We start from the raw sequence: 12,504 nt of genomic DNA on the forward strand, positions 1-12,504 counted from the left end.
CCTCTTCTCCAAAGAGAATCCACGGATTTATTTTTTATTTCACTTCAGTTTTCTACAAACTCACAGTGATATAACTTTTTAGGTCAGGTAGGGACACTATTACTGATAACTTCAGAGCTTCACTTGAAAACACCCTGACTATACCCTTGATTATACTGACCAGAGGAAAATCATTCAAAATCATACTTGTTCAAGCCCCCCTCTATGAAATTCAGATAAATTTTTTTAAGTGTAGCTAACAAAAAGAGCAACATTTTCTTGATTAAAACAACCTCTCTTTTTTTCTCCCTTTTACCCCCAATTTTATTTTTGATCCCATTTTTTTTTTCCGTCAGGACTGTCCTCGCCTGGTTCACTTAAGAAGCCGGGGAAGTTTGATTTCAACGCCCTGACTTCCCAGACGAGGTCCCCCCGCATGGCGTTCACACACCACCCGCTGCCTGTGCTGGCAGGAGTGAGACCAGGTGAGAGCCCTGCCATGAAACCAACAACCCCCTTAAAATCTGAAAAAGAGAGAGAAGGAAAGGGAGTTTTAAACTTGATTCCAGATTACCACATTTACATTCTGCAACTCAAACAAAATGAAGTCCTCAATCGCGTCTGAAAATTTTAATCCTGAGCTTATGGTTGGTGAATTAACAAAAAACAAAAACCTTCCAGTTCCTCAATTGCAAACTGTAGAGAAGCAACATGCCTGTGGAGTTTCACATATTCAGTGTTGCTGCAATCATAATGGTTGGCATAAATTCCTCTTTCTCTCTCTCTCTTTCAGGCTTTCTCCATCCATCCATTATTACCACCATCTTTGTGCTTGTGTTTTTAATATTATCATTGCATGGTACTAGTGCTGCACCCATGCCTTCGTGAATGATTTGCTTCTCATCTTACTGCTCCATGGATTTGTTTTAATATCTGTCAAGGTCGGATTATGCATTTAAACCGACAAAGCTTTTCGCTCTGAAGGAATGACTTTGAATGGATGTAAACACTTCACCATATGGAGCTGTACGGCATTTAAGTGGAAACAGGAACTTTCTTTGTTTCAAATGTGAGACAACAAGGCTGAATAACAAGGTCAAGCTTTTACACAGTGTACATTAAACCCAGTGAATTCCTATTTTCTGCTTTTTTACATATACTTACCCAGTTCTAATGTAGGTTTACGTTTTTCAACCTTTTCCTGATGCAGCAGACATGGTAGGTTTTTGGGATTAAACATTTTAAGTTATTTTCAGCAATATAAAATCTGGAGAAGATGGAATTTCTTTAATTCAAGGACTTTCTTTCTATTTTTACAGCATTTCGGGGTTCTAGACAACATGAGCTTCATTTTTTTTTTTTTTTATTAAGCCTGACAATTCTAGGTGGTATTGATAGCCTAGTTTTTTAAGCATTGCCATTATACATGTTCCTCTCAAAAATCCAGGCTGGTATTACAAACCAGCCAATCCAGGAGTCCAGTTCATTTTTCTCAGTGAAGATAGGTTGTACCCTGAAGAGCTGAGATAAGTAAGACTGTGGATGTTGGCTTCTGTGTTTGTACCAAGCTTCCACTGTGTGTATTAATTCAGATGAAGTTATATTAGGTGTTTGAACTATTGAATTAAGCAGTGTAGAATTTTGAAACTTGTGTAGGAGACCCAGATTAAAAATGGGCATGCTTGCCATCAATAACTGTAAACATTTCTATATGTAATCTCGAGAAACTTGAAAAGTAGCATAACCAGCACATGCCCATCTCTCTGTTGTAACTTAAATGAACAGCCACCATGCCTCAGTTTCTATTATCTATTAAATCTATTAAAATTATTGACTCAATTTTAATACACTGAAAGCAATGTTAGGTCTACTTCTACGCACATGCCAAAAAATATTGTTGTTAATGATACCAGTAGCACTTACAATTATTGGTTTCACTAATCGGAACAAGTTGAGATTTTTTACATTTCAAACTAACATCAGTCACTAGCCAGTTTCTCAGTGTATCTGTAGTTAGACTACACAGTATGTGAGCTACACCAGGTCCATTGTGCAGTGGAAGACATTTTCTAGAGTTACCAAAATATTACTTCAGTATTTAGGGTAAGTTGTCCTCTTCTCGCTTCCCGGCCTGAAAGGGTAACAAACATAGTATCTCTAACAGAATTCCCTCTAGCATCTCCAGTTTGCCAAAATGTCCCTGTGGAATGGTCTCACTTTTCAAAGAAATAAATATGTCCTCTTCTCTCAGTGCCTGTCCCCCATTCTATTTGTCTCTGAGGGGTAGGTTGGTCTGCAGCCAAGCCAGAGCTGCCATGTAAAGGTCACTTAAACGCATTGGCCACCATGTTAAACCGTATTGAATTTTGCTTGTGGAGCTCCCTACAGTATATTTAGAAAATGCATTCTTGTCAGGATATGCACAATTAAGACATGCTGTTTATCTGTACAGTGCAGTCTCATGTCCCCTCAAGAATCCAAAACACTAGGTTGAATGTTGAGTTGAGATGTGTGTAAAGTGTTGGGGGAATATCTCTGCTTCCTTTGTTACTCAGCTAACCTCATACACTCTTCAAAACTGTAAGAGAACTGCTTGCCAGGAGCTTTTTATGAAATGGATAGGCTGCAATGACACAGTATTCACAGATTGTGCCTTAGTGCATTTACGCACCTACGCATCGATACACACTTACATGTTTGTGTGAATTTACACTTTTATGGATGACTTTCTGTGTAAAAATGGCTGTCATCCAAATGGAATGTCCCCCGAAGGCCATGGTGCCACAAACATACTGGAGGATGATGGCAGGGAGGAATGAAGAGAGATGGGGGTAGGCAGGGCAGAAAGTGAAAAGGTTTAACTAGGCTTCACGGCATGCTCTGGAAGTGTTGAAGCTGTTAGTCATTCCTGTGGAGGTCTTGTAAGAGTGGCTGTACTGGGGTTCGGACTGGATAGTTTACACCTGGATTTTGGCTTCAGACTGGCATAGGGAGTTGCCAAATCGACTGATGCCTCATTAAACCAGCTTAGAAAGTCAGCCATCATGGCCGCAGTTACATTCACATACGCTAATAAGCATATAAAAATAAATAAACACATGAAAACCAGAGCAACAAAAATAAAAGAATCATGAATGTAATCCAGGCCACAGGATTACTTGTGGGAAAAAATATCAACAATACAAACAAAAAGGGTTAACAAGTTTACTTGGAATATTTCACATTAAGTTCACCACGTTTTCCCCAGCCTAGCTCCTTGTGTCTCCAGTTAGCTGAGCCATTTGTCAAAACCATAGAATCACAGCGGAGAGAGTGCAATCTAGTTTTTTGTTTGATTTGTACCTGTGTGTGTTTGTGTGTGTGCGTGTGTTTGCGGTTGGCTGACTCGCTGACTAATGTCTCTGGGAGGTGTTTTGTGGTTGGTTGGGGGCAGAGGAGAAATTCTCTCCCAAGCTTCAACCTACTGGGCAGAACCACACAAGGATGTGCTCCTGATGGATTGCACATCACTGACAAGCAATAAAACAAAAGTGGAAAAACCCAGTGAGTTTGAAGCTCCAGTAAACCCTTGTGGTTACTTTGTGTGGGCAATAGAGAGGGAGCGAGAGAGAGAGAGAGAAGGGGAAATGAAGATAGATTAGAAGATAATTTAGCAGACACTGTGGATTGTAAAGATAAGATAGCTTTATCGGAGTTCCACAGAAACCTCTTGAGTTAAGCAGGCACCTTGATGCAGTTAAAACTAGACATGCACCAAGACATAGGCAGGTGGTTGGAATCCGTCCACAGCTTGATAAGCTTTGACTGGTGACTTTTTTTTCAATCAGTGAATGCGCTGTACACTGTCAGGCCACACTGGTAGTTCTCTTTTGTGTTGATGTAGCTTTGAGTGAAAAAAAGGTAGTTATCAAATTTAAGCTACCATATTTTTAACAAGATGTTGCAATGTTTCTGCATTTCATTTAGGCTGTGATATAGTGAAAGAGAGCAAGACTTCAAATGGGAGGACAAAGACACTATACGAAGTTGATTTGCTTTATCCTTTTGAGCTATAAAAATATGTTTCAAGAAAATGCTGGATTTGGAAATGTTTGCAGCATTTGGGAAAACTCAGAGTTAAGGTCTACCTTCTCAAGGGAATGCACATTGAGTCAAGCTAAAGACACTAAATGCTTATATAAGATGCTAAAGACCTTTTAAATTGTGAACCCTATAATCATTTTCCTGTTATAGACGACTAATAAAACCCTGTTAGAAAGTGACTGCTCTTTAACCCATGGCGTGACCTCATCGTCGCTCCTAAGAAAAACAATTATTAACCACCAATAAGGTTGGAAAAATATTTTGAATGCTCTTCTTATTTTAGTTCTTCAAAAGAAATGGACATTTGTTAAAATTGCTAGGTTAAATATGTACAAAAATAAGAAATCGTCCCCACATTTTAGACCAGTGCATCTCTATTTAGGATATATGTCTCCTAAATATTGACACACTGGCAATACTGCATGCTAATGTAAATAGCTGAATTGTTAGTATCTTATCTTTGTTTTGTTACTGATGATAAAAACCTGATTTGGTATCCTCTCCTTACTTTTCTCTTCCTCCTCTTTTCTCTGTTTTGCTTTATATGGCTTTTTTTTCTTAGGGAGCCCTCGTGCCTCAGCTTCAGCCCTGCATTTCCCTTCCTCCTCTATCATCCAGCAGTCCAGCCCATACTTCACCCATCCTACCATACGCTACCATCACCAGGACCCACTTAAGGATTTTGTGCAGTTTGTGTGCACAGATGGCACAGGACAGCCCAGTGCACAGGTAGGTGATTTTTTTTTAACTCTAATCCATAAAGAATGGAGGGCCGACTGTGAAATGCTGTGCTATGTAACATCGTAGTTTGTGACGCAAACTCATGCAAAGGAAACTGATTTAAATCACAAATTACTGAATTAAAGGAACATTTTGAGCAGTGTAGTAACACAAACAAATAGGAGAAAGATCCTAATCACCTTTGACTCTAAGATTCGGTACATTCTACATCGTCTGCAGTTGGTCTGAAAGAGATCTTGTTTATCAGATGTGCAAATAGAGGTTTTGGCCAGAACTGGCAACTGGCATTTGGTCAGCTGTAGAGCAGCAGGGCTTCAAACTCGGGGCAAGCCAGCTGAGGATTTGTAGCATTAAGATTTGTACTGTTTGTAGAAGTAATTATCCATGGAATGAACCCAAATGTGACCTTTAAGTATAGAGGTGCACTCCAGGAAAAAATATTTCTGATCATATGACATTTTTTTTTTTTTTTTTTACAATTTTACTGTTTCGTACTAAAACAGTGTTCTCTCAAGATACACAACACTTGTCACAATCTATTTGGCAATGTATGAGGATTTTGTTGCTTAATGCCTGGTAAGGGGATCAAGTAATATAAATGGAACAAAGCAATTCAGCATTAGATATCTGAGAGCTGCCCTCTGTGCCGATCTACTGAAACACAACATTCGGGTAAGTGTTTATTTGGAACGAGGTATAAACTAAATGCCAAAGCTCTCGGAAGCTCAGAGGGAGCTGTTTTGGGGTTGCATACACAAATCTGTTTATGGTACTTCTGCTAGCCCAACAGCATGCCCAGCTTTATTGTCAAGACGGTTACCTCTTTGACCCTTGAGGGAAGGTTATATATGCTCTGACACAAGTGCAGAGTAGTACTGTAAACCTTTACTGTAAACTTGACCTTTTGAATTTCACATTGACTTATCAGGCCTTGTTTTTTTTTTGTTATCTTTAAACATTTATTCTCATTGCTTTTCAAACTAAAAATTATGTATCATTTTATCTGTAACATACATGTACTGAAGGCACAGACACTCATCCAGACAGACATCCTTTGCACACAGTGCTGATTTTCCTTTTTTATCATTTCTAGTTCCTACATTTCACTATAACTTCTCCTAACAATCCATCACTATCCTTAAATTAATCACACCATCTGTCTTTCTCCCCTGTGTGTGAGATAATGTTCATCACTTTGATAATTTGCAAAACTTAATCCTGTATATGTATTTCAATCACTTTCAACAACTTAATGGTATCTTTACAGTGCCTTTTCGTACTCCTTGCATTTTTCACATTTTGTCTCAAACCACAAATCTTCTAAGCATTTAAATAGGATTTATGTGATAGACCAACAACACAAAGTAGAGCATAACTATAAGAAAAATTAGACATGGTTGTAACATGTCTAGTAACATGGTCTAGTAAGTGTATTGAGCATTTATGCTAACACCAAGTCAATATTTTATACTTTTTTATAATTTTAGGATAGCTTTTCAAGTTTTTTTGAGGTATGTTTCTACCAGCATTGAAAGTATTTTTTTTGCCAATTCTACTTGCTAAATTTTTCAAGTTTAATCAAGTTGGTATTTGTGATGAGTCATTTTAAAGTCTTATGGAAAAAATATAAATTGGATTTACTTTTGTACTTTGACTTGGCCATTGTAACTTATTAAAATGCTTTTGATCCAAACCAATCTATTGTTTAGGCCTCTGGGACCTTCACAGAACAGCTATATTTACTACATTAAGTAACACAGATTGGCTCTGTTTATATATTAGATTAGCTCTGAAGACCATTGGTTTATTTTAGGATTTCAGTGTAAAATGAATAAATAAACATCATTCTTTTAAGAGTTTTATTTGAATAAAATTTTGGAAAACCACATAGAATTTTCCTTCAGGCTTGTGCACTACTTTGTGTTCTTCCATCACATCAAATTTTAACAAAATTCATTGAACTTTGTGGTTTAAATACAACTGAATGTGAAAAAACAATCAAAAGAAACTTCTTTGCAAGGGATTGTGTGTGTGTGAGTGTGTAAGGCTCCCTGTCCACTGCATATTATTGGGGTGTGCCCTCCTCATCCTATCTGTATGGTCCATCTGCAGCCAAATGGAGGTGGCCAGAGCAAAATGCCGGGCTCCTTCCTGCTGCCCCCGCCACCCCCGGTGGCGCGCCCTGTGCCCCTCCCTATGCCCGACTCTAAAACCATCAGCACGCCCACTGACGGTGGACTCAGCTCACCCGCATCGCCGTGTAAGTCACTTCCCACTCCCCTCCACAAAAGATGCCCAGTCTCCCCCAAAAATGCAAGCCTGTCCAAACCAAAATTTGCAGTAAATGTATTTTGTAGTCATCCTTCTAGAACATGAAGTTTGTTGGACCCAAACAAGTGCAGCCATCATAGAAGTTCCAGTGTTATGTGTGGTATTGCTTTGTGCCATTTATTTTTGTAATTCTTTAGCGTATGAAATATCTGGAACCTCTATTATGGCTACTCTGGCAGTAGTTAGTTTTAGCGGTTTGAGTTTTCCATTAGGTTGCAGTCTGCTCAAACACCCAGCAGCCCCCAGGAAACTTACAGATTTGCTTGCCTTCCTCTTATCAAATGTACACTACCTAAGTGTACCAGCAACCAGTGACATTGTCAGGCCAGAAGCCCACGCCTTTGCCAAACCAGAGATCCTCTGTCACGCTTCTCTGCAGCCCTTTTCAGACATGAGTTTGTTGCATTAATGCCTTCATCAAGCTGTTAAAAGGCATAATTCATGTATTCATACATTCGGGTCACATTCATGTTATTCTTACCTCATGGTTTTAATAATAGATCATCTAAACAGTGATGGACATAGATTCTGTGTGCACAAACTGTACATATATATCTATTTTTATGTAGATGTAATACTGAGGGCCTACTAGATTTGGGACTTTACTTTAAATAAATACATGTTGTTTTGCCGTAGACATGCCTATTAGAACGTCACGCACACTGCGGAGACTAAACTATAGCAGCAATAAACAGTAGCAGCTAAAAAAGGTTAATATTCAAAATGAAAATGACTTGCTTTTTGTTTCTAAGAAACTGAGTCCTCTAACAGAAATGAAATTTAGCTTTATGAGCTAGTAAAAATCTGTAATTTTTTTTTTTGCCCCACTAGGGATAATGTTTTAATCATCACATGTCTGCCCCGTCTTTAGCATCCAAAATGCTAAATTAGACAGCCTGATTAGGAGCATGTCAGAAATGGTTGTATAGGGAGCACAGATGCCGTCCAGCTTAATGAAAGCAGTTCATGTCTGAAAGGGGCTCACTCCTCCACGCTTTGAAATTCAGTCGTCTTTTCTCTCTCCATGTCTTTGCAAACCAGTTCTGCTTCCTTCCTCCACCTTTTCTCTCCCTCTTTTTCTCTCTGGTGTTAGATTTCCTCTTTGCTCCACAAGAGGCAGTGTAGTTTCTCTCCTTTCTTTTGGATATGTTTGGTAGTTTGCAAAAGGAGAGCAGAGCCTATTTCCTCTCTTGCTCCAAGCCTTTGATCAAAGCAGCCTTTGCATGTCCCTCTGACATCTGCAATACAATCTACCCTCGTCTCATTTCTTTTTTGCTTTCTTCCTTTCTTTTTTGTGTATTTATATATATATTTGCTCATATTTTCCTTTCTTTGTTTCATTTTTCCTTTATTTTTCTCTTTTTCATTTTTAAGGGAACAAAATTAGGGCAGTTGGCGTCGACTCCAAAAAGACTCCATGCCCCACTTCACAAAAGCAATCCCCTCGCCATTTTTACACAAATCTCATAACAATTAAAAATTGGGAACAAACTAGACAAGAAAATCACATCATTGCAAGAAGAAGGAATGTCTGTGAACATGAAGAGGAAAATCTAATCAAACCTGTTTAATTAGTGCTATGCTGGGGGAGTGCGTAAGAGGAGTGTGATCTGAGAGCGGTGAGGCTCTGGTTGGTTCCATCCCAAACAGGTGCGGTGCGAGAGTCGGGTCATGGGAGAGGCACACCAGGAGGGGGCGCTGGACAGAGCAACCGGGTCTCCTTTTTCCTTCTTTTTCTTCTCTTCCTTACATTTCAGCTTCTTCCTACAGTCTCAGATTAACCTGTCAGACCTATTTATTTATATTAACATCTATATAAATAAATACGGGGACGTTTCGTCATTTTTTTTTCCCTCATCCTGATGACTGTTATCACTGTAAAGTTTTTCTTTCCCTTTAATTTTTTTGTCTGTATATCTTAATAATAACCATAAAGCACATGTAAACATGCATACAGATGCATATGGTAACGCTCACACATGCATCAGTTTCCAGTCCTGTCACTGTCACCCCTACGCATCCCCATCCCCTCTACTTGTTCAGATCAAGCACAGCAAAGGTTCCTCTCAGCCACCATGTTGGAGTCCTGTTAGCACAACTGCCCTAAATTTGGTCCTGTGGCTTAACTGAGTGGTACCCCCGCCGCCCCCAACCCTCTCCCCCATCCAGCCCTTACTATGTTAACTGTGAATTACTTAAAAATAGCAATGAGTAGTGTTCCTCCATGTGATGTCCACACTATTTTCTCACTGGTTTTCTGAAAACCCAGTGGCTTCTAATTGAGGCCAGGGGGCTGCTGAGGAGTGTCTGTTTGCAGACTGTTTGCCCCTCCTTCAAAACAATTAAATGGTGGGTTTAAATATATTAAAAGGAACCTGCCGACAATGTGGACAAATAACTACTATCCAACAAAGAATCAGCATTCTTCCCTCTTAACAACTTTTCCAAGAAACTCCTTTGACAGAGATATACAGTCACACCCTTAGCAGGTTAATTATCTCTATATTCAGTCTTAAAGAAAACAATGATGAGAGCATCAGACTCTATTACAGGCTGAGTGTGTATGCGTGTGTGTAAAAGCATGTACACACTTGTATCTCTCTGTTTGTAGCATACTCCACGCCAGGCTCCACAGCTCCCAACCGGTTTGTCGGCATCGGAACACGGGACAACTTTCTGAATATCCCCCAGCAGACTCAGGTACCCTGCCAGCCTCCCTCATCTACTAAACATCCACATATCCACCGCCTCCTCCTCCCTCTTTGTTTGTGTCTTTTTCTTCCTCTTCGCTCATCACCCACTATAAGCCCGACTCTGCACTTTGCCGTTTATAGATGCACCTTTTCGAGTGACAGGCTTTGATTAAAGAGGCATGTTCTTTAGAATGAAGGCCATGATATAAAAGCAATAGTTAATCAGCTGATCTGTTTTAGCAGCCTGCTAAAGTCGATAATTAGTTATGATACTTGCCACAGGTTTTCTGAAATCTAAACTTTGGCACTTTGAGGGTTAACTTTTCAGCTTTTTCCCCATCTTGTTCCGCTCTGTTTCTGCTGAAAAACTATTTTCCTTCTCTCCAAACTCTCTCTGCTACATTGAGTGTTGCCCATGTATCAAGGCCTTCAGTTTCAGTATTGGTTTACAGTGCCGGTACCACAGTAGATTCCCCACAGTGAGAGTAAGCAATGCCAGTTCGTTTTAGCTCCAACAGTGTTGATTTATCTCTACAAGGTCCCACAGTGTGTGTTAGTGCAGCGTGTGAGGCCAGCAGTGCACTACATTGTGGTTTCAGCTTTGGCTATGCTCTGCCACTGGGCTGCAGTGTCTTGGGCCTCCTCCATCACCAACACAACTTTTCTCATTAGGGGCTAACCGCACCTGCCTGCAGCCAACTCAGCTCTCCCGTCCTCCCTACACACACATGGAAACGATCTGCGTTTCTGGTCGGCACGCCCCCACCCTCCCGGTGCATGATCTGTCCACGTTCCCCATGAGCTCCTTCTGCTTCCCAAGCCCCCCACCTGCACCACTCTTCCACAGATGCAGCTTTGGCACTTAGGGGACATCCAAACACGGTCCAAACGTGATTTAACGTGTATGCACATACACTTTAGCGCTGAGCCAAAAATCCTGCCCCACATTCTGTGCCCTACAATAAAGAACTTACTTCTCCCTAGCATGACAGTTTTCTCTTGTTGTCAATAAAAAAATCATTAAAAATTTTGCACTTAAGTGATTTCATGTAGATTTCTGTTATGCGCAGAAACAACGTAGGCACTGATAGCATCAGGTCTCAGTTAGCTGAGCCTAGTAGGTCAGCTCCAGCCTCAGCTTGTGTGAGTAGCAGAGGTCTCTGCCTGTCCTGCTGTTCTCTGGCATATGGCAAGCTTCAGACGATGGCCGTGCCAGCCCGCCTTGAGGTCTGCAAGCCAACTAGCCAAGACAGAAGGAGAGAGCCTTCCCACTGTTGTCAGAGTAATGAGCAGACAAAAGCTGGTCTGAGGAGCTCTCTGGTGGCCAGGCGTCAGCTATGCAGGAAAGGGGAAGGGAAGATATGGAAGCCTGGATGAAAAACAAGAAAGAACGGGACAGTTGAAACGAGAAGGAGTTAGTTGGAGCTCGCTGCCCTCCACAGTCACGTCCCGGCTGTCTGGTTGCCAGCAGCAACCAGACATGATGTCATAGGCAGTTGAACTTGGACTTGAAAGGGGGGGGGGAGTATTGCAGGGGGGTCTCTTTCCATTGCCAAGGATTACATTGAGAGAGTTGGAGTAAAAGCGAGAGGAGAGGAAAAAGCTTGGTGGAGCCAGCAGAAGGAGGTGTTATCTACAGACACCAAGATCAAACAGATGTGTTGGGGATGAAGAAGTTTGAGAGGATTGATACTTTCTTAAGGTTTACTTATGTATGTGGGACGGGGGGCACAACAGAGAGTTTGCTGTTGAAGGTGCGGTGAGTAGCTGCTCTCTTTAAGCTGAAGTCTGTGGAATGTCACAAGCTGCCAGAAGCACTCGGCCTGTGCCAAAGCCTCTACTCTGCCATCTTATCAGACTGAGAAACCCGATCTCTGGACTAGCTGCTCACAGAAGCTTTACATTGTAGCCTGAGAGCACTCTGGCCCACAGTGCACACACATAGTAGTAGGATCACCTTACATGTAAACTGGTAGCAAATGATAGAGTCGCTACAGTCCTTTGCTGGCGAAGTGGAAAACTAAATAGTGACACGAGTGCTGCTAACTTTGTAAAAACACAACTGTTTTATTTTAAAAAGTAAGCCATGTGACATAACCTGTGAGAGGAAGGTATGAAATTGAAAACAACTTTGTATTAAATGGGACAGCTGAGCTCGACTAATGTTGCAAAAGGAGTAGAGGGTCGCCCTCTAGTGGTTGAGTTAGAAATGAATTCTGTAACAATGATTTCCTCTGAGGTTTTGTGAATTTAACATTTTTCACTTTTAATTTATTTTATAATTAAGCACATGTATATATATATGTGAAATGTTCTCCGTTCAAAATGAATAACTTTTCACACCTTGCCATGCTTTTCTCTGCATGCTGCTTGTAATGATTGAATTGGGTTAATTGATTGGAAATATGAATGTCCTGAGGAAGGTTCAGATGTATGGTTCTAAATATGCTTTATCCATTTCACAAAACCGCCTACTTGGGGTTTTTTCACCAAAGCGGTTCCCATGATAAACTGAGCCTGTGTTGTACCGACTTCTTAACTGGTTCTTTTAAATAACACACCAGTTTGGCGCAACCAATATCTTAAAATGTCCTCCAGTAAGGGTTTGATCGTTCTGTTACATTGTGATTTTTGTAGGCAATCATAGTTCAGAGTGATGGCTTAACTACACAAATCA

General features: G+C 40.6%; 1 protein-coding gene across 16 annotated transcripts in view; it reads left to right on the forward strand.

The window, feature by feature from the left end:
• Positions 1-12,504, forward strand: part of nfixa (nuclear factor I/Xa) — a 136,594-nt gene that overhangs the window by 117,520 nt on the left and 6,570 nt on the right. For 7 of the 16 annotated variants that reach the window (XM_081609557.1, XM_081609561.1, XM_017304744.2 and 4 more), the window contains 4 exons: positions 336-464; positions 4,625-4,791; positions 6,916-7,063; positions 9,746-9,834. In XM_081609557.1, coding sequence (XP_081465683.1) covers positions 336-464; positions 4,625-4,791; positions 6,916-7,063; positions 9,746-9,834 — 533 coding nt within the window. The remainder of the gene's footprint in view (positions 1-335; positions 465-4,624; positions 4,792-6,915; positions 7,064-9,745; positions 9,835-12,504) is intronic. The other 9 variants (XM_081609568.1, XM_081609572.1, XM_081609563.1 and 6 more) reach the window with 4 other exon arrangements.

This window comes from Poecilia reticulata, chromosome 1 (genome assembly GCF_904066995.2).
Source record: "Poecilia reticulata chromosome 1, P_reticulata-male-v2, whole genome shotgun sequence".
Taxonomy (NCBI): domain Eukaryota; kingdom Metazoa; phylum Chordata; class Actinopteri; order Cyprinodontiformes; family Poeciliidae; genus Poecilia; species Poecilia reticulata.